Source organism: Anopheles moucheti, chromosome 2 (assembly GCF_943734755.1).
Source record: "Anopheles moucheti chromosome 2, idAnoMoucSN_F20_07, whole genome shotgun sequence".
In the NCBI taxonomy this organism is placed as follows: Eukaryota; Metazoa; Arthropoda; class Insecta; order Diptera; family Culicidae; genus Anopheles; species Anopheles moucheti.
Window position 1 is genome coordinate 14,889,890 of NC_069140.1, and position 24,817 is coordinate 14,914,706.

The 24,817-nt window shown below is 48.0% G+C and overlaps 1 protein-coding gene across 1 annotated transcript in view; it reads left to right on the plus strand.

Moving 5' to 3' along the window:
* Positions 1–214: 214 nt before the first annotated feature.
* LOC128297333 (pair-rule protein odd-paired) overlaps positions 215–24,817 on the plus strand; it is a 31,901-nt gene continuing 7,298 nt past the window's right edge. Inside the window, exon 1 of the mRNA XM_053032959.1 lies at positions 215–1,433. Coding sequence (XP_052888919.1) covers positions 215–1,433 — 1,219 coding nt within the window. The remainder of the gene's footprint in view (positions 1,434–24,817) is intronic.

Genomic DNA, 24,817 nt, shown 5'->3' on the forward strand with positions numbered 1-24,817 from the left:
TACCGAGGTGTGGTATATAAGATCCAGTTGGGCCAGTTGTTTCGGCACACGCGTGAAGACGAAATGAAACAGTGCTTGTTGTCGATGTGCATCCGGTGAACGAAACGTAAATCGTGCAAAAGTGAAGATAACCAGCTCGAACTGTGGTAGGAAAATCGTGTTATCTAACTAAATTTGTCCTGTTCCGTGTGCGGTAATAAACAGTCCTGCCAAAATGATGATGAACGCTTTCATGGACAGTGGCTCGTCGGCGGCACATCATTCGCATCTGGCCACGTTCGGTATCAAGATGTCACCGGATCACCTCGAGCAGAGCAGTGAAATCGAATCGACCGCTAGTTCGGCCGCCAGTGCCAGTCTGGCGGCTGCTGCAGCTGCCGCCGCTGCCAGTATGCTACCGCCCGGTGCTGCCGGGTCCGGAGCAACCGGTCCGGGCGTGGGCACTTCCGGTTCCGCCAATGCAAACGCCTCCGATGCAATGTTTTACCATCATCATCCCCATCATCACCATCACCACCAGGGCAGCCCCTCGAACGGGGCTGGCGGGGGGACTGGTGGCAGCGGCTCGGCCTACAACTCGCACCACCTTTCGCCACCCTCCCACATGTCCACCCACGCGATGGCACCGTACCATTCGCGCGATTTCCTTTCGCTCAAGCGTGACAACGATTACTTTAGCACGGCGGCCGTGGCTTCGAGTGCGGCCGCCGCCTCAAGTGCGGCGGATCCTTCGTCCCTGTTTGCGGCGGCCCACGAAAGCCCCCTGAACCACCATTCGGCGGCGGCAGCCGCAGCGATCGGACATCACCCGTTCCATGCCGGGGCACATTCGATGCGAGCGATGGCGGCCGCGGGGTTGGCATCGGCGAGTGACTATACCCACCCGTACGCACATCATGCCCACCATGCGCATCACCAGAGCAACTACGCCACGGCCATGCACCATCATCACCAGCATCACCCGCTCGCCAACCTGCCGGTCAATCCCGGCACGTCCGGTGCGTTCTTCCGCTACATGCGCCATCCGCCGGCCATCAAGCAGGAGATGCAGTGCCTGTGGGTGGAACCGGAACTGCCACCGCACCATCACCACCATCACCATCTCGGGCTCGGGCTGACGGCGTTGGCCGCTAGTATCGGTGGGGCCGGTTCGGACGGTGGCAGCCGCAAAACGTGCAACAAAATCTTCAGCTCGATGCAGGAGATCGTGACGCATTTGACGGTGGACCACGTCGGCGGTCCGGAATGCACGACACACGCCTGCTTCTGGCTCGGTTGCACGCGCAACGGACGGCCGTTCAAGGCGAAGTACAAGCTGGTCAATCACATCCGCGTGCACACGGGCGAAAAGCCCTTCCCGTGCCCGTTTCCGGCCTGCGGGAAAGTGTTTGCCCGGTCGGAGAACCTGAAAATCCACAAACGAACACATACCGGTAAGTGGTCGAACAAGAACGAATCCTGGGCGCGAGAGAGCCCATTCTTGCACTCCGGGTGGCAGATCTGTTGTGCTTCCCGGAAACATAACCCAAAAACTCCTTCTCGCTGTAAAAATTACCTACGCCCGGGAAAACTAAGACTCAACCTACGGGAAAGGTTTTTTATACCGACGGACTTACGGCAAAAACGACAAAAACGTGCCTTTGTTTTCACAAAACCAGCAGTGAGCCTAAAGAGAGCATTCGTGTTGCATTCCACCGGGAGGTCCCGTGAAGGGTTTGGAAGATGTTTTGGGCGTGAAAACAATACCTTAGCACTGTGGAGTTTGGTGGATTGTTTTGTTGGACGACACTGGAACGTCTTGTTCCAGTTCCAAACCAAACCATAATAGTAATTATATTGTTCTTGGAGTCTTTTATTTCAATTGCTCATTTAAACGTGCAGCGAAAAAGAGGCTAATGTTTATATGGTGATTAATGAGAGTGAACTGAAAAAGAGCTTAAGTGCGTTAAGAGTGGAAGTGTGCCATTCAATTAACGACTGGAGGAAGGCAATCAAGGCTTTCGTTTGCAAAGTACTCGCCCATGAAATGAGGGGAAAAATGATTGTAAACAAGTGGTTTTTTCTTTGTTATTTTGAAATGGCTCTATTTTGAGAGAATTTGTTCATAAATTAAGCACTAAGCACTTCTGCTGCTTACATTACGTTGGTAATTTATAATAAAGCCATTGAGGAAAGTTGGACGCAAATTTTCACGCCCATTACTTATGAAATTTGTTCCACGGGCATGTTTTCGGTTTGGGAAGCAACGGGAACAAATTTAATTAAACAGGTATTGAAATTTAAATGGGATTAGTTGTGAAATCGGATCAGCCAGTTCGAATCATTCCCGTTCCGTTCCGTTCGTTACCTTTCGCTCTGCCCATGTGTGTGCGTGTAGGTTTTACTCGATCCTTCACCCGCAATTTAAAGATTGATCTTAATTAATTTTTAAACGCTACGCAACAACTCCCTTCTGGTGCGATTTGTTTTGGATGTTTGCGCGATTAGGTTGGGATAATGTTTTTGTTTGCTGGTTCCATCCTTTGGCCACAGATGGGTAAACAATCTCCCGGGAAACCAGCGAACGAAGCGAATGGAGAATCTTCCCGCATGTCGATTACCATCATCGACGGGGCCAAAGAATGATGAGAATTCCATTCTCTGCCTCTTTGGTTCGTTTTCTTACGGGGCCCACACCGTGTCTCTGGTGTGATCCGGAGAAGGAGTAATTAATCTCCATTTTCGAACGTTCATCAACGCGCAAACGAATTGTAGCCTCAGGCGTGCGCGCGCGCCGCCTGTTCAAATTGATTTCGTTCGTCCATCATTTCACACCTCCACGGTGATTTTGGAGTGTGGTTGATCGCGCTTCCCGATCCCGAACGCGCTGTGCTTATGAAGATGTGTGGTTATGGAAGTGTTGGAAGTAAATATGGATAGATGCTTCCCAAGCGCTCATCTGCTCGCACCTCAACAAAGATCGTTTCACATGCAGCTCATTAAAAATCCACATTTGCACTTCGTCTAGGTTTTGTTGCTGTTAAGCGGAGAGAGCATGACCTTTGGCGAAACGGTGTGTCCGACCCCGGGATATATGCCAGGGCGGGCTTTAATTGTGAGATAAATTATTACGAATCGCTTTCGGTACATTCGGGATGTGCTTAGAAATCGATTTCAATAAACGTGTACACGTACATACACATTGAGCTTGGCAAAACCCGGGGGAGGCTTTGCCCAACACAAATACCTCCGTATCTGCGCACCGTAGCGAGTATTGATTTTTCCATCCACACTAAGGGAGATTATATTAGTACGCACAAAACACAAAACCACAAAGCACAACAACACCGCGGCGGAGTCTGTGTGAGTGTGGCCCTTGCATTCTTCCGCGTTGGAGGCGAGGATTCCAAGGGAAAGGACATTCGAAACACACACACACACACATACACACATACAATAACCGGTCATCAGTGGCGACAAAAGCAGAGCCAAGCAATTGTTGAGCCACCCAAACTGGGACACCGGAGTGCCATGGGAGAACTCTGTGAGATGTGGGGAGGTGAAATGGTTTTCCTCGCTTTTCCAGCACAACGGGAAGCAGCCGAGAAAGAGGTCGAATAGGTTGATCCCCCAGCCAGGTCCTTTCCCCCACACGGGTTCTCGTGGCGTCCTGTTTCACGTTGGGGGTTGGGTTTTGATGGTGTTTGTGTGCATGATATTAGGGCTTCCGTTGTCCTGCTGTCACTGGCATGTGCCGTGTGCTGGCCGGTGTATGGAGTACGATTACCGGGGCAAAACTCGGCCCGAGGCCATCGTCCGTTGTCGTGTATCCTTGCCATAGGGGGGTTGGGTGGGATTTGAGATCATGGCAGTTGTGTGTGAACCCGCTGTCTGCTGTCTTTCTTTCTCTTGCGCAAGGAGTCTAGTGACACAACAACAACCCGTACGCCTTGAGCCTTGAGCTCGTGTCGTTACGGGGTTCCGGCAATGAACAAACAATTAAATCGAAGTCATAACACAGTTATTTTAAATTGACCGACACAGGCGGGTGTTTACTGGGTTGACTTCGGGGTCGCATTCGCCAGGCACTGCGTCGTTCCGCAGTAGAGCATTTATCGGTTGTTGTGGGCACGGTCAACTTTGTTGTGCGTCCGATTAAACCATTCCGATGGCGGTGGTGACCGGAAAGCGAACAAATCTCACACTATCCAAATATCAAAAAGGGATGACCAACAATATGTTGATTTTACATGTTTGGTTTTTTGTTGTTGGTTTCATTTGATTGCAAACTCTTTTCTACATATTTTTTTTTCTTTATATCCTTTCAACCGCAAGCTTAACCGAGATGCAGTTGCAAGCGAGTGGGCTGTGGTTGTGTTTTTTGCCGTCCAAAAGAATGTTGTGTCCTTTGCTTATCAGTTGCAGCCGCGGTGTTTGACACTTCCATAACGGCAAGGTATTGCAATCGTTGGATGGAAGTACTTTGGCGTGCCTGTCTTCATCAAAACGGGCGTTATTCATCAGGATCAACCTCAAATGGACTGTACCAACCACCGCCTAGTATGACTGGAGTTGTGCTTTTTTATGAATGAGGAATCATATTCTGAGCAAAGAAAAAAAAACGTCGACAGCTCGCTATTTAACAAAAAAAACATTAAACAACTTCCAGTACAGAGTTGCTAGTGGAGCATTTTCTCACGCTTTTGCTGTGACTGGACGGGGAAATGTTACCTGTTTAGCAACCCCCCCCCCCCCCCCCCCAAAAAAAAAAAACTCCCCGCGGTCACAAGACAGATTGAATGTCGTCGCTACTTGTGTTGGGCTGGTCCGCGCTCGCATGGGATAGGCTCGTTTGTCCAAGGTTAGGATAATTTGTATCCAAGGAACGTCTTAATTTACCAATCGTCTGCGGATAAAATTGGGTGTCTACTTTTCATTCAATGTGTGGCTGTGTGTGTGTTTTTTTTTGTAACTCTGAAGGTACCTTAGCAGGGGTCCTCAGGTCCTGTCCCTTTGCACGATGATTGGAGTGGATAAAATTGCAGCTTCCCTTTTTTTTCTGCAACTCCTTCTCGCTCCAATGCGACGAAGACGGTCTTCTTCGTGCAACGCTAAAGTTCTCATAGTGCCGGGTTGTCGAGTCCCGAGGTGAGATTGGAAACTTTGTGTACGTCTAATTCGGTTCGATTCGAAACGTATAATTTTGAGTGTTCATTTTCACAGCATGAGCTCCCCACTTTTTTCCTTATGCTCGCGTTGGTGGAACTTTTGCTCCCAAAATAAATAAAGAAGTTTGAAGCCTCCGGGCTTCTGAGGGGCTTAACGCGCGCGCACCGGTTGCAGGTTTTCATTTCGAGCGGATACAAATACAAAACTCCACCGTTGGGGAGAGAAGCGAAATCTGCGAAAATAATCTACAGCCGGGCGTGGATGCGCCCGGTTTTTCGCGGAAGTCGATTGGCGCAAGCACAAAATAAACGCGCATATTTGGTGTATAATTTACCCGCCCACTTTCGAACGCCCTTTATTCGCCGCATCGTGCCTACCGAGAGTCCTTGAAGCTGAAATTGATTATCTTCGTGTTTCTTCCCGTGTGCCGTGTTTTTTGTTCGAGTAGCGCTCTTTCAACACAATATCTAATCACACACAAAGAGCCGGAGCGTGTGCTCCCGACAAATGAGCCGTTAAAACAAAGCCATAATTGCTTTCCCGCTGCAGGCTGGAGCGGCTGGACGACCCGCCACCTGGTAGCGCTGTGGCACCCGGGTGAGAAGTTTGAAGCGAATGAAGATCAAATTACGACCGAAAGATAGCCTTAGAGTGGGCTAGTAATCGGGCTACCTCGTTTGTTTTTCGGGCTGGCTGGATAAGCTGAGCTCCCTGTTGTCGGTCACAGGGTGGTTTCGTTTTCCCTACAAACACCTCCTCAACGGAGACATTGATTTTATCGATCCTACCGTCAAGAAGGCATCGTTTTGGGGTCTTCCGTCACGGGTTGAGCGTATCGTGTCGCATGTCTCGTGTATCGTGCGGGTCACATCTCATCCTGTAACCGCCATAGTGCTGTTGAAATGTTGTCAAACACGAGCTTAAGTGACCACTTGAGATAAGATTCCGAAAAGAGAGACACCATCGACTCCTGCTTTTTGCGTGATCCTTTTCGGTCGAATTTTCTTGCCGGGGTCCTCTTCCCGGGGCACATCTGGGTTAGGGACATCTTCGTTTCCTTTCGATCGCGCTAGATAAGTTTTCAAGCCGATCCCTTCTTGCAGAGCTTTTCCCATTCCTGCTGTATTCGCATCGGGGCTTGTGTGTCATTTATTTTCCTTCAACACATTCCGCCGCAAATCAAAACAAACCAATTTACGCGACACAAAGGGGCATCTCGTTCGCTCATTTTACCGTGCGGATTCCGGTTGGCTGTGGTGTGCTTTGGGATTGCGATTCGTTCCTTCGATTCGATTCCGATTCGTTTCACGTCAAACAATGTAATGCGCACTTCGGGAATGGTGATGGCAATCGAACAATGAGCGTGGAAAAGAAAAAAAATAAAGAACGAAAAAGGAGTGTGGCGGAACTGACACATAATTTATCGATTCTTTTGGGTGCCGTTTTCCAACCGGCCAGCATCAACAACGGTGGCCCCGGCTGAGGTTGAGTGTGAGGGTGGACTCTCCCTGCCTCGGTGTTTTTTTTCCTTCCTTTCTTCCAGTCGGGGTTTTTGTTCGATTTTTTATTTTCTATTATTTCTTGATTCCGTTCCAATGGCCCGCGATTGCCTTGAGTGCCATTAAAATTCTATCATCAACATTAATATCAAAATAATAAATAGCGCAGCTCCTCGGTAAGGGACGGACCAGCAGAAGGATGTCTCCAAGTTCCGCTGCTGAAGGAAACGAATATCAATAAGGGAAAAAGTGCTTAACGGGTCCCGCATTCAGTGTTCCCTCGAACGGCCATTTACTTATCATGATTTGGTGGATGAGAACAAAAAAAACACCCTGTAGGAAAGTGAAAAGAAATAGCGCTCTCCTTACGCGTTCAGGCCTTCCCCCCAGGTCTATGCTTTGGTTTCTCGACCGTGTCAAAGTTTTTCCACACGATTCCTTCTCTACTCAATTCGAACCATTGCCCACCAGGAAAAAAAGGACCCATCTATGGGTGGCCATTTTTTTATTTTCCTCTCTCTCGCTCGTTTTATTTGCTCATTCTCTCTCACACACACTGTTCCACTCCACTCCACATTATCTATCGACGATCTCCCCCCTAGATCGACGTGGGTCGATTGGTAGGGTTTTTTTAGGGAAACTTTGTGTTTCTTTTTTTATCTTTCTCCCCTGTTTTGCGACCAGCGACGACGTCAGCACAAGATTTCCCTGCCGTGTATCCGTGTATTTTTCTACATGGGAAGGAGCAGGTTTGCAACCAGCACAAGAAAAACTGACAAAAACACACGGTTCTAGGATGAAAAATGACCACGACCAAACTCCGTACCTTCTTCGACACTGTTTCTCTGAGTCTTTCCCGGTGCCAAACACCACCACTGGCCATGTGGCCATTTCCCGTGGGCGTGCGAACAGTATGTGGCTGTGTGGGTGTGTGTGTATATGTACGTTGACGTTGTGGTTTGCGCTTAGCCTACCTTACGATCGATGTCGCCAATGTCGCCGGGAAAATCCCTCCCGAAGACTCCCTCCTCCCACAGCTTAAAGAATGGCTAAAGACGACGAACGGAGATTTTTCTTCAATCTCCGGTTGGTTCTTTCGCTCCCTAGCCGCATGGCGTTTGCTTTTGTGTTGGCTCAAATAAAATGGCTCTTTAAACGATGTTTAAACAGCAACACCCAATTCGGCAGTTGTTTGGTGGATTTGCTTGCAAAACTCTCATCCTTTCATGGTGTTGTTTTGCTTGTTGTGAACGTTGAAAGCAAAAAAGGGATGGAAACACATTAAGATGCCCCGTGTTTCAAGCTTTCCAATGGATGATCTGTTATGGAAAATATTAAATTATCTTCTTTTCTATAAAGCCGAACACCGAACAAGACATCAAACCATTGAACTCTCTGTTTAGAGTTCAATCACAAACTTTTGGAAGGTCGTGTCATTTTTTTTCTCGTCGAACTAAATTGTGTCTACCAATGACCCACAATAAACGCTCTCGATACAAGGCAGCACAATTTCAGGACCCTTGAGCTAGTTCTGTTCCGAGCAGCTCGGAAACATGGTAGATTACTATCTACCAATTCCCATCGTGTATATCGGTTGTGATGCGTCCACGAGCTGGTCTTTGTTGCTGTTCATACCTCAATGTGTCAGCAACAGTTAGCAACAGTCTCAACGGCAGCAACAGCAGCGCCTGCCCTGGCCCAAAGCACCCAATCCCGAGGTAGTTTGATTAGATGGAAAATTATCCTCCATCGGTCGGACGGCCAGGTTTGGTGAACCTGGGTGGAACAAATTTATTTCCCCTCTCCATGTTTGGCTGTCTTGGGCGCTCATTTTATGATTATTTCCCTCGGCCCGTCTAGCGAGGAAGGTGGGCTTGATATGCTCTCCTACGCCATAGTCATCATAATCATCATCAACAACGCAGCCGTCGTTTGTTGTTTGTTCGACGTCACCGTTCGTAGCATGGCTGTGTATTTGTTCGTGGTAACTGTCATAAACATCAGAGCATCGAATCGATTTCGAATTGCACTGGATGGAAGGGCGGGGTCCGGACGCGGAATGCGGGACCGGGCCAAAAAGATGGAGTAAAACTTATTTCAATCTTGGTGCTCATTTATATATATATTTAAAAAAACGCAACCAGATATAAAGACGCGCGCATACACGTCTAATGTGTGTGCCCCGCGTTGTGTATGGCGTTCAGCAGCGAAAGAGAACGTTTCGCTTTCGCCCTGTGCACCGTATCGTGGCCACGATCGAAGCGAGGTCTAGGGAGAAACAAACGAACGTCTCGCGTACATCAAGATATGACAGTTCGGAGGATGTTTTGTGTTATTTGACAAGGGTGTGTGTGTGTGTAGAAGGAAGGTGGTGTACGGTGGTTCGGCGCCAAGTAGAGCACGGAAGCGAAAAAATATAAACCTCGACCCACACTTGGGAAAGCTGACCGCGGGGGAAAAGATTGGTGAGGACGCGAAGAAGGGCGCAAGAAAATCACGCACATCAAAAACAGTCAAGTTGAAGAAGGAGATGGAAAAAAAAGCGACCGACTCAAAATTGACTTCTTAGGTAATTTCAATTTGAAGTTACCTTTCCTTTCCTCTTTGGCTCGGCTTTGGGACGGATCTGACAGGCCCCTTTACGCAGGAATGGGATGCAGAAGGCTCCGCAAGGCCTTCGTCCGAGGACAATCCATCTTTCCCACCTTCGATCGGAACCGCTTGATAAGCGGGTGGCAAGCAATTTTGGCACATAAATCTTGTAAGCGCGTAATGTTATCTTAATTTTGCAATAGCTTTCCTCCATATCTGTGATAGCAATCTTGAACGTTCCGTGCCCAGGAATTTTGCAATTTGGAATTGGATCTAGTTGGGCGAAGAACGAAAGACACTAATCCAGCCGCTTTCTGGTGTGTTTTCGGGGGTTTCGTTGTCGGAAAGACAATATGGCCAGTATCCGACACCGAAAGGACCTCTCGAGAACCACACATTTCGCACTCCCCGAAGAATGGCGTGCCGGTTGCCCGAGGAGTTTGGTCCGGTTTTCTTTCGCTAAGTTGGTTTTAAGAGGGCGTATCGAGGATCAGAAAGGATCAAGAGCGTTCGAGTGTGTGGAAGCGCTGCAAGAGGGATAAGAACGGGCATTCAATAACTAATCAAGCAGGCCGGTACTCAAACGGCATGTACCTAGTGGTGAATGTTGTGCCTAAAAAGTTCATCGGCACGGCACGGCGGCAAACTTCGGGACGAAAGGCACACACAGGTCGAAGGATTATGCGGTGTTAGGATGATGTGTGTTGTTTGGCTGGAAGCTCATGGTCGGATCCTTTTCATTCTGTTCCATTTCCAGGCCAAGCGCCTCACCGTACTACCTCCTTCGGTGCTGCGTCCTGCCCCTTTTGTTTGTGAAGGGAAAGTTTGTTTGGTTTTGTTCCACCCACCGATGTGTTCCTTCGGGGTTTGGGGTGGTAGCGGGTGAAAACAAGAGGCAACTTTGAGAAGGAATAAATAAACATGTAAGTATGGTGAAGCTGCACGGAAATTGTGTGCGAGTTTGCCAGGTATTCGGCAAGCGAAAGGTGTATTCGATTGCCGCAAAACGGTTCTTCATACGAGCTTGTCACACGGCCATCATGGATTATGAACCATCTCGATCCTTGCCGAGCGAGAGAGAGAGCGAGTGTTTGAATGCTTTTTTAAAGGAACATTGTTGCCTTTGCCCGTATTCAAGATGAAAGTGAGTAAAGCTACTTAGAAACTGGATTAGATCACTCGAAACGGATGCGGGATGAACGGCAGGATTAGCCGAGTACATTGTGTAAGGTGTTGTTTGGGAAAGTTGTTGAAAAGCGTGTGAAATGGAATAACGATGTAGGTTGACACGTTTGTTGCCCGTTTCATCGGTGCTGTGGACAAGATTTTTGAACAGGCTTAGCCAGCTTATGATGAACACGGATCACGATAACGTTGTGTTAAGATTTTAACTCGAGATGGATGGGCCAAGGTGAAAATGATTGAGTAATTTGACGAATAGCTTTGATCGCTGTGCAACTGGTAGTTGAGATGTTGGAAATTCATCCAACGTTTGTTTCTTTTAACGGTTTATTGTATTAAATGGAGAACATTAAATGTGATAACATCAATTTAGATACTTTGAAACTATTTTTATTTCAAGAGATCTAAAATGGCGCAGGATCTCGAAACGACGTAATGATTGTTTTGACATTTTGCATTTATTGCACAGCCTTATTTAATTGTTCTACGTATCGGTTCACAAAAAAACAGAATGATAAATGATTTGGCTATTAAAAAAATGGTTCAAAACTCTGAGCAAGAATTATCTATAAGTTTTAATTTTAGTTAGGGGTGTGTCAACCAAACAAGATGGCGGGTGAGTTTTTTAACGGCAGCAAACAACAAAAATACGAACAGATGATCGAATTGTTATTAAAAACTAAATCCTTCACAGGGTGTTTACCCCCTTTTTGCTTGGGTGTCATCGCCGAACTCGAGGACTTTATTTTATCCCGCATTGACTCGGCGGCAACCATTTGCTTGTGTGTTTTTTGGGGTGCCCGTTGCCTTTTGTTTGTGCTTGCCGGTACTCTGTGCGATTACGTTTTTTTTTATCCGCATGCACGGTTGCGTTGCTGAGCAGCTTATAAAACCCGTTTTCCCCGGGCGTAACATACTGTCGATGATGGCGAATGACGGTGAGATGATGTTGTCGTTGGTACCTTCGGATGTGTCGGATGATACTTATCATCGTCATTACGTTTCACGCTTCATAACCGGCCTAATCATGATGATCTTTCACGTTTTTGGCTGCCGGTCGGCCGTGGAATCCCTCCCCTTAAATTTTCCCCGGTCCCTGTTCGGGTAGGTCTGGCATATCAGCTCTCCCTGTAGCGATTCGTCCTTTCCAGAGGGGTTTCGCGCTTTGTTGCACATCAGAAAAAGGAAGACGCGGACACCTTTTGGGTTGCATTGAGCCAAGGGCGATGCGAGCCCTTCGTGTGTTGCATCATTCGTTTGTCACTGAGGCGATCCCGTTCTGTGCCCGTTCGCTTTCTCTTTTTACCACGCCTGGTGTCGGTTTGCTAACGATGTGCTAAGCTAATAGCAGATATATTATCCAATATTTTATGTACCGTGTGTGTGTGTGTGAGGGGTATTTTTTTGTTTCTTTATTCGCTTGCGCTCTAGTCCACACAATTCGCGCACATTCCATTTTGAGTTTCCAGCATTATTTGAGCGAGAAGGTAGAAACCCTTCGTGTGATAATAAATGAGGCAAAACATTCCGTGCAGGATAGAATCTTTTAGCACACCATAACTCACAATCGAACCGTTTGTGTTTCCATCTCGCTGTGGCGGCCACTAAATGAGCGTGGAGTTTGGACGGTGTGGAGGTCCCTGTTGCCATTCCCAGCGAGAATACCGTCTTGGTGTGCCTTTTAATTGTTCGTACCCCAACCTCAGAAACCCACGGGCCTTGTGGGGAGGAGCCTTTCTTTCGTTAAATTTTTTTCGCCACGGTTTTCGGTTTCGGTGCACTAAATCATACCTTCCGGAACGCTCGTTCGATTTGTGGGACGCCGGGGTTAGAATTTCCATAATAATGCGATAAATTATCAAATGAAACACCGTCCTTCCCGTCGCGCCCCGAACGCGAACGCGGAGGCGCATCACCAAAAGATCCGTGGGCTTGTATTTTTTTTCTTCTCCGTGTTCTCCCCGGTGTTGGGAAAAGATTTCTCCAAATTTCATTACCACGCCATAAATTAGACGAGCATAAAAATGGGAGCAAAATCGAATGCGTGTGCGTGTGAATGTGGGTATCTAAGTGTATGTAAACACACATACCAGCACCATCTCATAAAAGGGATCGTAGTGAGAAGGTTAGCGATGCAAAGGAGGAGAAAAAATAAGCAATCTCTGGCCACAATATTGCCCCAGTGTCAAATCCCTTTGAGCTGCTTTCCAATGGAGCCCTTAAGGCAACCTTTTAGGGACTCTTTCTTTTTATTTACTTCTTCGAATCAGCTAAAAAAGCAATCTGAAAAAGGGTACACGGGAATGTTGGGCCCACAAGATCGGTGCGTCTGGGTGGTGTGGGGCGCGATGTAAACGCGAATAGAACGATACACACCGAGAACGAGATGGAAAGAATTATGTTTGTTTTATGTAAATGTATGACAGCGTTTCGGGCGAAAAGTATCACACACGCGGGGGTGAAAAGAGTGCCCCGCGGGGGTAACTTGTTAAAATGACATTTCAATACGCATTACCTTGCACCTTTTTACGGACTACGGCGGGACAAAGCAACAGTACCCACAGTGAGTACTGCGCCGATGGTGAGCTCCATTGGTGAGAAGGTGAGAGGTTCATGGTGAGTAAAGCCAACTCACCGGCAGCCCGTCGCCGCCATTGAGATGAGCGATTACGTATGAAAGAGAGCAACGGCCAGAGGTGTGATGATGATTGGAGAATAATGGAGCTGCAGATGGCCCCACAAGAGACGCGAACAAACCGGTGCGCACGACATCTCAATATAGGGGCAGCAAAACAAAGCAGCCTCCCACTCGCATACACAACACAAACCAAGTCTCCATCCCCCACCCCCTCCAAGGAGTCCTCCGGGGGGTGGTTTTGGAAGGAAAGGATGGGAGTTAATGTTAGTTTTATTCCTGTTCTCTCGTTCTCACTTCTGACATCCATTACCGTGAGAAGAAGTGTCTTGTGCGCACCGTTCGACAAGGTGCACAAGGCGACGAACCTCGCATGAGGTGAGTTAATCACCACCGTGCCGAGGGCGATTTATGCACCGAGTGTGTGCTTGTTTAATGTTTACTCTGATTCCAAACGACTCTCCCGGGCTCTGATGGTTGTTGGTGGTTTGATGGTAAATCGTAACCACTCCGGAACCGTTTCCCTCGAGCAAGTGAAATGACGCCAGCGTGGAAGTTGCCAAGTATACCACCGTGCGTCTCCATGCCTTCTTGGGTTGGATCTCGGAGAGTGCCTTCATCGATCGAGTTTGTTATTCGCTTGTTGCAAGCGAAAGAAACTCCCCAGAGGAAACGAGCTTCTACCGGGGTGATATAGCGATAATAAAATAAATGATTTACTTTTACGACGTAATTTGATACCGATGAAAGAGCCCGGGAAAGGATCGATTGGTTGGTTAGAGGGCCCAAACGAGTCTACCATTGGAGAGTGGGGAGAAGGGAAGCGCAAAAGGAGAGGTTTGGAGAATGTTGCATTTCGCCCCAAAAGCATGGCGCTCGTTCACGATCCATCCCACAATTAACTGCTATTGGTTTTAATGCTCTGCCGTAGCCAATTAAAGTGCATCGTTTTCGGACGGTTCGTTCCGGTTCCAGCGGAGTTCATCGTTACCTCCGGCAATTGGTCAAGAGGCATTCGATTCCACCGCAACCATTCAGGGGAAACGTTTTTAATTGAATGATTTTTTGTGCGTTTTTGTGCGAGAAATTTCCTATTCCCGTGGATGATCCTGCTGTCCTTAACGATGCGTTGTTAGTAGCAATCGTTTCCATAAAGTCTCACCACTGTGGCAGCAGTGAAGATCTTTCTTCAACCCTACAGTGAGTTGCATTCCCGCAGCAGGAATCATCAATGTCGTGGTTGAAAACAATCGAAACGGACATAAAACAAGATGCAGTTTGTGTGCGTCACTCACCGCAGGACATTGTCTTTGAGGGGACGATGAACTTTGAATTCTGCTCGGTCTTTCGTTGCGAGTATCGCGTGTCGGTGTCCTGGAAATGACAAACTTTGGTATCGCAATGACCACCGGCTGACACAAGTAGGTTAAGCCGGGCAGAACTAACCGAGGCAAACAATCGGACATTTGGGCGGTGTGTCATGTACGGAGGTCAATCTTGTTCGAGCGTCCGGTGTCATGCATCGAATACGCCATTGCCAGCTGCCAAACACTAATCCACCCGTGTGCAAACGAAACAACGTTTCTAAAATCCAGGCACGGGAGGTGAATGGCGCCGCACGGCAAAAAGTAAGTTTCAAATATTCTGACAACATAACACATTTTTGGACGATGATAAAGAAACGAAAGCGAAAGAAAAAAAAAAACGGCACAATTTCTTATGCCACCAACCACCAACAACACCCGGTCTCCATCGAGTCTGAAAGGAAGGCAATCAATGTGATCGTTGGGAAGGGTTTTCGCTTCGACTGGTACCGGCTTTGAATGCCCGAGTTGGTTCAGGGCTTTTTCACCACCTTCCCTCTGCTGGCTGGAGTTTGAATCTCACGATTCGCTGATCGTTTTGACAGTTGAGTTATCTTGTTATTCTCTTCTGTTGCCTTCGTCTTGCCCTTGTTGCCCGATGGCAGCGTGGTCATTCCGTGCGAACAAATTTTCCAACGCTTCTATTGTTTCAATTTCGACACGTTCCAGCGCTATCTCGTGGTCCCAGGCATGTAGCCGAATCCTTCCATCTCGTCCATTTATTTTTTTTTTGCAGGCCAGCTTGTTGGAAGATACCTCCGTCTGCTGGCTGCGATGCGTATCGTGTAGAGTTGGCCGTTTTGTGGCCGAATTTAATATTGTCAAAAAGTTTAATTTATGAGCGAGTAGATGCGGTGAAGGAAAAATAAAACACGCTCCATACCAGAGTGTTGCTGGACGGTTGCGTAGAGTTTAGCAAAAGAAAAAAAAACGCAAAATGTTGAAAGGTTTTATCCTGCGTCAGAAAGTTTTCACCGGCAACGTTGGCGTGGCGTGGGTTTTGTTGATTCGATTTGCGCTGCTAGAAGCGGTACTTTGGTTCGGAAGTCGCAGTCATTGGAAAATTCTCACCATCATCACGCGTATTAGCGCTGCGCACGATGAGAAAAGTGGAGCAAACTGGAAATGAAATGAAAGATCCGACCACCTTCAATCACCGCAAGAATCGAGGCGTAATTCGACACCCTGGGAAACTCGTCATTCGAACCGCGCAACGCTGTGAAGGAGCCACCAACACCGTGCAATCATGATCCAGCTACCAAGAAACGAGACCTCACAGGCCAACGTGTGCCGACGAAATCGAAACTGACATTCGCGGCACAGTACCGGTGGCGTACGGTCGGGTCTGCACCCCCGGTACGGCAGCCTGCCTGCTGGAATCGATGCTTTTTCGAAGGATTTTTGACGATAGCTTACGAAAGACTACTTTTTTTGTTGTTGTTCAAGCACAATATCGTACCAACCGATGCAGCGGAAGGACGGCGAAGATGTGGTGAAATTTGTTTCCTTTGTGTTGTCTACTGTTCTTTTGCTGCTATTGTGCGTGGATGTGGCCTATGATGGGTTCACTTTCCAATGGATCCTCGGCGATGACGTGAAAACCACCGTGTGTAACCTCACCCTCTTGAGGGATGATCGCTCTGCAAACAAACAGACACGATCCTCAGCTCATGATCCTTGAGCTTTTACGCCGAGAAAACTACAATCGAATGGTTCTTCCATCTCCGGGACGAATGAGTCCTGCTGAATAAGACACCAAAACGGACGAGGATCGGCTGAGGTTTTTTTTTGGGGTGCAAACATCTTTGTTTCTACCTGCGTTTTTAGCAAACGTTGCGTACAGTTGCAGACAGCTTCAACACAAAGGGGACAACGCATTAGCGTGGCAAGGAAGCGATAGGAAATACTGTTTCCATTTTGGTGACCCTCTCCCCTTGTTGTACCTCGGTGAGGTGTACGAAAATATTCTGCTAATAACCACTGAATGTTAAATACTCTCTTCCTCGATTTCATGACCTTTTGAGCCTACTTCTGTTTGTGCCCCGTCCTGGTGCTCTCTTCGGGATTGCCGCCGGTTTTCCTGCCCGATTTACGGGTACGGTATACTGTTCTTCCTTCCGTTTAGCACGGGTGCGATTAAGTGCGACGATGCCGATGCTGTCGGCTGCGGACAAAAGCAGGAAATGAGGGAGATTTTTCACCCCCGAGGGACAATGGCAAACAAGGGAAGGAAGGTAGCGCGCTTCACCGTCGGTTCACCCGAGTGCTTAATACCATGGCGAATGCACTAGCGCAACAGAAGAGGACATAATTCGTCGATACGAGAGGAGAGTAGTGTGACCACTAAACCGCCAGCCACCAGCGTTGTCGGGTGAAGCGAGACGGCAAGCATTAAACCGCCATTGTTTTCGTCAAGTTCATTCATCATCCTAATCACGACTGTGGTGTCGCGTCAATACCGGGGCACCATAAACAGAAATAAATAAACAACCCCCGGGCCCCGAAGCGGTTAAAAGAGCGAGTGAGATATGAGACCCCACAAAGCAAAGCAAAGCAGCAACAAAACAAACAAAAAAAGCAGTCACTCAAGAGCAGACTTATCAGGGCGAGAGCGGACTTGAAGGGGACTGCGCACAGCAGAACGGTAGCTGCGTCCTCCTCCCGTGCGTGTGCTGTTTGTATTGGCGTCATATTTGCGCAGACAAATGAGGAGGCTGCAAAATCCTTGCCATCCTCTGGAAGGGATTGCTTTGGCTGACAATTGTCATCTGGTGCGGTGGTACGGTTTTGGATTTCGGTCAACTGTCTGTTCGCTTTTATTCGACTTGGAGATTTTGCCGGTTTTGTATGTCTCCGCTTTTCATCTGCAGACTCTGGTTCTGGTTCTATTGCCACGAACGCTGTGGACGACGGTGCCCGCGATGGTGCCTGCGAAAAACTAGTTCCATCCTCGGAATAAGTGCTACGGAGCGATGCGAAAACCGTCAACCGTGGAAGGACACGGTCCGTATTGATATGGCTGCGTTGCGCGCTTTGCCTAATGATACCCGAGATCAGCGAGTTTCCGCAGAAGGAGAATAATGGTGATTGCACCACACCCCGAACACCGCGCTGGTCCGGTTTTATCGCTGAAGGACACACGCTAATGGGCGCGCAATAAATGACACAAAACCATTGGATGCTGAGGCAGCGTATTTGTGTGGTTATGAAGTCTTAATTATTTCATGATGCAACCGCCCCTGCGGAAGGGTAACGTACGGGTGTGCCTTAGGGCGGGGGATGGTCTGCAAAGAGAGCCTCTTGCAATAAAGTAGTGGAAGGTTGCAACACTTCCAGCAACTAGCAACTATGGGCCAGCACTATTAATCATGTTCGATTCCCTTAGTTCCATGGATAGACGACCGTGCTGTTGACGAATGATCGACAGTTAATGAAAAAAAAAACGCAAAGGCCTTCAATGTAGCGATCTTGCTTTCGGAAGGTCATTATGAGTCGATGTCATCTCGTCGTTTACTTCATTTGTGTTAAAAATCAACCACGATATCCAACGTACTCGGCGAGTTGTGCTTGTGTCGCGACCATACGGACCCCATAACCCGGTACTGCACGCTTATGAGAAACCCTTTTGGCACACACAGCAAGCGGAAAAGCGGTTCGTGCTGGAGCTCATAAAAATCATGAAATAAATAATTTATTATCTTGCGAATATGCGCACACACACGAAAAAAAAAACGGCTGATTGCTTTGTAATGGAAATAATCGTATGCAAATATTTGACATTGTGCGGCCCGTAAGCGGACGCAAAACGGTGGAGTTGGATCGCTTTGCACATTTCCCAAACCGCAGACTCACATAAAAACATAATATGTTGTTTGCTATTAAACAAAAAAAAAGGAAGAGCCACTGACGAACCCCCATCTGGTCACGGAACTGGTCGGGGGCAGCACGGCTGAACGATAAGAATAAAAAGGTGCTTTGGTGGAACGATGGTGGAACAATATGGAAGCGGTCCTATCAGCGGCGGTACTTGGCTGCTTCCACCATGCCTGCCAACAGCACACGTACACATCGGGAGACACAATTTTCTGTACAACTTATGATTATCGTCATCATCATCTTGGTCATGATTCCGGGATTGGAAAGGCGAAAGGAGCGAACATATATTGGGTGGCATAGACAAGCAGCGCGCAGTGCATTTTTAAGTCTAGGAACTAGCGCCAAAATGTCGATCGTTGAGGAATTGACGGTCCTCCGTGTTGTCCCCGGTAGAGATCCGTAAACAGATGGCAGAAGGACAGCCCGAGAGGGCCCGAAACCCATCGTGTTATGTCTGCCTATACCAACAGCCCCAAGCCATAGCCTGCCTGAACGCAATCGATCGCTTCGGATCGGAATGTAGGGGGAAAATATGGCTGGCATGCGCGAGAGTTGGCGATGCAACGATTCGCTTCCCTAAACCTTTGCGTCCTTTGGTGCAGTTCGTTTCGTAACATGAGTGTCGCTGTGACCGTTTGGGGGGATGCATGCCGTTCGGGGTTGGTTTGGGTTCGTCCGCGACTAGCAGACACACGGAACGGGCAGTGGAATGGCACGATTTTCCAATGAAAACATGAGCTCCGGATCTGCAAACCAGGGGGAACGAAGCAGGACCAAAGGAATCTGAAACAAAGTTCACCCGGGGAATGAGCGGGTATGGAAAACCCGGGCGTCCGTCCCGTGAGCGAAGACAATAGATCGAGATTGTTAATTTTTTTACACATACTCACATTTTCCGCCCTTGCTCAGGCACGGGGAAGGTTATCCCTTTTTGGCCTGCCCGACGAACCCGCAGTGACTTCCATTCACATGTGTGTCTTTGATTGTGTGTTTTTTGTTGGTTTTGTTTTCGGGGGCGGTTGGGAACCATTGAAAAACTGGCTTGCGAGGCGAGTAAAGAGTAAAGTTATGGCAGGCACGGTCTTTTCGGCACGGTGGTGGTATATTGGGGGATCGGCCGGGCCGGTCGGGCAGTTTCCTGCAGTTGCTGCTGTTGCTGTTGCAAGGAAGAAGGACCAAAGGTCGTGAGTAGAGTCGTGCAATTTGATTTAAGGGAGTGTTATATATTTTTATTGATTTCACCCGATAACACCCGATGCATATATATCGGTGTGGCTCGTGGGGTTTTGTGGTTTTTCCACGAATCACACTGACGTTCACTGTAGCACCCCGACAGACTGCACTCTCTCTCCCACAGGATCCTTCACGACACACACACACACCTGACCTGATGTTGGGAGGCTGTGCATAAATTTCCGTACGGTATGGATATAAATTATTAGCTTGTGTGCAATTGTGATCTCCTTTTACGCCGGACAGCTCTGCATCTGTTGCGAGCCATCTGCAACGCCAAATGCTCGATACACGCCGCGACTGCAGTTGGCATACCCGTGGGGAGGGGGCGGTGGTTTGCAAACGACGCAAATTGTTATTTTCTCTAAAAAGGAAGATACCAATTGACTAGTGGTGACCGGTCACGTATATGGCGTATGGCGAAAAAAAATATGAAGTGCCGCCGAAGTAAAGTGGGATCTCAATTGTCGTTTCACGATCGTGCCACAAGTTGCTCCGTATGATCGGCTGTTTATTTTTATTATAAAATATTCACGTGTTATTAAAATTTCTGGCAAAATATGAAAGCTCCACAAGTGCTCAAAATCGGTGGTGGAGTTTTAGAGACAAGACTAAACAATAATAACCCCGACGGTGACGTATGATGATTCACCGCGGAAATGTCAACGGAGCAGCCGTCTGGCGATCGGGCAAGAAATTTAATCATCTTGGACCGCTCGCTCGTCCAACAGAATCCAGGGTGTGTGTGCAGCTCCTCGATTTCATTCGAGTCTATTTCTACCCGGGCTGAACGATTATCTTGTAAAACATCTTCCCATTCTAATAACAAAGGCACTAATAGCATGAAATATAATCCTTTTCGAAGCGTGTGCGCGCGCGCGCTCGTTTTTGTGTGTGAGCGAGCGCTTTTTTTTTTGTTGCTTCCCCAGACGGTTTCTTCCTCGGTGGTGGAAATTTGCGAGGACGGGCGCGCGCGTGTGAGAGAGCACACTGCGCATATGATTGCGCACCATCGCTGCGCATTATCTGTGGGCAGCGATCTAAATGAGGATCGCTAAATAACGGCTAAAACCATTAGGAGATAAATTTTTATCCCATCTACATACGGACATCGGCAGCAGCAGAAGCTGCTGCACACTCGCAACATCTGTCCGGGGTGGAACCGTAAAGCGAATAAAAAAAAGTACTTGGAGCTCTACTCTATCCAAACAACACAGACATGGTTGAATTACAGGTGATCAGTTTCTGTTTTGTGTGGATCATCATCTTAGACTCAAAAAAAAAGGAACTCACAATGAACGTGTCCAATGTTCAGGTAGATTTTTTATTGTCCCACGAGCATGTAGAACACGGAATTCTATTCGTTGACATTTCACTGTCATGAGCTGCGGTGTAGACGAAGTACGTGAAGAATTTGATCCGTGGAGTGTGACGGTGTGGCACCATGATCGTTCGTTCGCGCGAAGGTGCATCGAGTACTTGCACTGCCCCGACGGTTGTATGATTGGTGGTGCTCGAACCATCCGCTGGAAGCATGAATAAACAACATGCACTTAAGCAATACCTCCACCAACGGTCTCCTTCTCACCCACAAACATCTCGTGTGTGCGTGTTCACTTTCGCTGCCCTTAGTCGAACAGGAAGAGGAAAGCAACAAGAAGACACCGTGCCAGGCGAGTGATTAATTTACACGCTATTTGTTTGTTTGAAAATTATTCTGACATGCTCTCGTGCGCTGTGGACGCACGTGGTGCGGTGTTGTGGGTTGCACAGACACCGTGGAACCTGCGGAAAACAACTCCAAACTCTCTCCCGTACACAAATACACACCGCATAGCCGGGACCGTAACGGAAAGTGGGCTGCTATCTGTAAACAGTGTATGATGCAGTGTGGAAATGTAATTCTGCATCTTCGTTCTAATTGATTTCCAGTGGCCGGTTTGGGGGAGAGGGTACGTGGGGACGGGGAAAAGTGACAAATGGTTTACGTAAGATCGAACGCGAGTCGCGATCCACTCGGCTGTCAGATTTGGTCCCGGTGCTGCGGCAGTGCGTCATCCGCGCTCGAACGAATCCATTTTGACAGGGACTTTCCGAGTCCGGGGGTCAACGGCACATCTGGGTCAGTTTTGAATTTTTCGCTCAAGCTAGACGACGCGTATGACGAAACGGTTTCCCAAAACCGGCCGACAGCTGACCAGAATCGATCGGTGTTGTCCGAGATTTGATAGTCGTCCAGGGGGGAATTTTTTTTTCTGGTTCGAATTTTGACAGCCGTGACGTAGATGATAAAAGTGAGATAATTTCTTAATTAGTTTCATGCCTTCCTTTCTGTCTGTGTCTCCACCGGTTAGTGGCTGAGGTCGGTCACTATTGGACCCCGCCGATGGTCTACGGACTCTCAGGTGGACAAAGCTCCAAGAGCAAAACCGTCAACTGTGGCACTGTAGAAATTCCTTTCCCGGGTCGGTAGCTCCCCGATCCTTAAGCAAGTCTTCATCGTCAGATTACGGGCCCGATCTGTACTGGTTGGGGGTTGGGGGAGACCCCATCATACCAGACCCTTGATGACCAGGTACCAGATTGTGTATATTGATCGCAAAAAAATAAAAAAACAGACAAACGAAAACATTCCAATCAGACACGATTTTCATCCCCAGCTCTTTCGGCTGCGGTCTCATAACGCATAACATCGCACACATCGCGCACCAGCAAACGAACGGGCGAATGAACACATTCGCCCGCAAAAGATCCACACGGGCCCATATCTGGTTTCCAGATACATGTGCTCTGTTATGTTTTTGTTTATGTTGTTTGTAGTGATCGTTTTTTTGTTGTTGTTTTGTTCGTTGTTGTTTCGTTTGGCTGGTTGCTGAATTGTGTTTTTGAACTACCTTCCCCTTTGGGGTCTCTTGCTTCTGCTTTGGCTGACTCCTCACCCAAAGTATGGCCCACCAGAACGAAACGGAACTTTGTAGCTCCGGAGGCTCTTGTCTGTTCGGTGGGATCTCTTCCCTGCAGATCGGTAAAGTTCTCTCTCTCCCTCTCTCCGGGTAGGGTTGTGTCCATTGTTTAAGGAGAATTTGAAAAATCTTCATCAATACCATTCGTGCCTGTTTATGCTCCTTCCACCCTCTTCCCTAATGTACGGGATGCCTCGTACACCTTCGCTGGAATCGGAAAACCATTAATCATAATACTCGAAGCCGGGGTGAGGTCGTTCTTTTCGCGCTGAAGAATCTCACGGCGATGGTGGTTTTGGACGACGGTGCAGGTTCTGTTCCGTCTGTGTGCTTTGTACGTGAATAATCGAAGATGAACGATCAGGATGTTCGGAGAATTTCAGGTCTTGTGTGGTAGACACGCTGGGACCTCACTCAAATCACCGAAGCCTAAAAATAGACGTAATTTGTTAATTAATATTTGACCTACCTGTTCGCCTAATGATTCACGGGGTCTTCATCCTTTACGACCCCGAAAACACCATACAAAAAAAAGGGGATTTGAGGGATTAGAAAAGCCACATTTCTACCAGAAAAACGAGCTTGAAATCAATTTCATCCAACGCTCGCTCACATCACAACCATTTGCATTCTTTTTCCATGCTTCACACCGCTTGGAACAGAGCTGTATCCTCGATATTTGCACCAGCACATGCGATCCTGCGCGGAATTCTCGTACCGTGCAGTCACGGGGTTTCAGGGGTCTGCATTTACTGCTCGTCCTGGTTGATGGAAGTTTGCGCCCGAAGGCCGAATTCCGGCGCGCTAGTTGTTGTTTTTTATTCCTCAGCTTCTCACGTTTAGGCAAGTTAAACGATCTATCAACATGTCAATTAACGCAACATGATTCATCGGGCGAGAGCATTTACTGGCTCGCGCCCCGGCATGATCTCGCGTGTAGCAATGCTCTTTAGGTGATGAACGTTTTTCCCGATGATTGCGTAGGTGAATGGAATTCTTCAATTGAATACTAAAATTGCAAATCTCGGCTTTGCGGTCGGAGCGTCTGCAACAATCTGGAAGGGCAGAATTTTTATAGCACTTTTATGTTGGTGTGCAAACAGCGCCCCAAAATGCTATAAACTTTAAATATATCTTAAAATGTGGAACATCTTCATCAAATGGAGTAGCGTTGCGTAGTAAGTGTCGTTACGGCACAATGTCACGCACCATCTGCTTCACTACAGCGGACAACTAAATCTATCCCTTGGATATACACATTCACCCAGAAGCGGGCTAAATACACAATTTATATACTACGGCACGCAACGTATGATGGCGTTGCAGCTTAAGAAAGGGCTACCGCTGGAAAGTTGAATGGAAATCCAATTGTTCCAACAGGACAAAGGCTCGGAACGCCAGCAAACGCCAACCGTTCTGCGGGTTTCATTCATGTGCTTCTGAGCCGGCACATGAGCGCTCACTCACTCATCGCTCATCTTGCTCACGTTCACACAATGAGGGGTGAGTTTTTGTGTCACCCTCTCGAAACAGAGCCGAAATCCCCCACACCCCAATGGCAAACGATCTAGTCAGCATTGCTAGTAGCGTCACGGGGATAGTCACATCATCAGCAACAACTCAACTCAATGCAACCACTCCCTTTTCGCCGCTTTTCACGCCCCCTTCGTAGGGGCGAGCTCGTTTTTCCCCATCTCATTAGGAAAATCTAACAGACCCCGGGCACAATAACACACCAAAATGGCAATGTTTGCGTGACACCAAACACAGATAAATACGCTTTTCGTTGAACGTGGCGCTGGAGCAATCCTCCCTAACGGTGGGTCGCTTGTTGTTTGGTGAAAAGATGGTGGAAAACACTCACCCTCACGCCGAGGAAAACGAGAAGTCAAACCGTTCGTTATCTGTTGGTGACACCTACGATTCGTGTTTGGGGGTTTGGAAGCCCCCTATGTTTGTGTATGTTTGTGTACGAGAGAGAGAGAGAGAGAGAGTTAAGGGTTGTATCATGCACTCTTGCCAAAACGGTTTTGTTGGGTGGATCACGGTGTATTAAGCGGCAATGCACGGTTGTAAGTGTGCTGCTTGTACGCGTTTAATGGAGTGAATTCATCCTTGTCGAGTGTCGAGTGTGTTCACTGTGTGTAAAGCAGTTTTAGGGAAGTGGCGTATACTTTGCGGTCCTGTTGCGGTGACGCAAGTACACAAACTTTGAACTTTTGCACGCGGAATGTTTTCCAAGTTTCCCATTTTCTTACGTAACACAAAGGAAAGCACGGTCTTCTCCTGTCTGTTTCGCCTGCTTGCCTTGCCGGTAGTAACGTT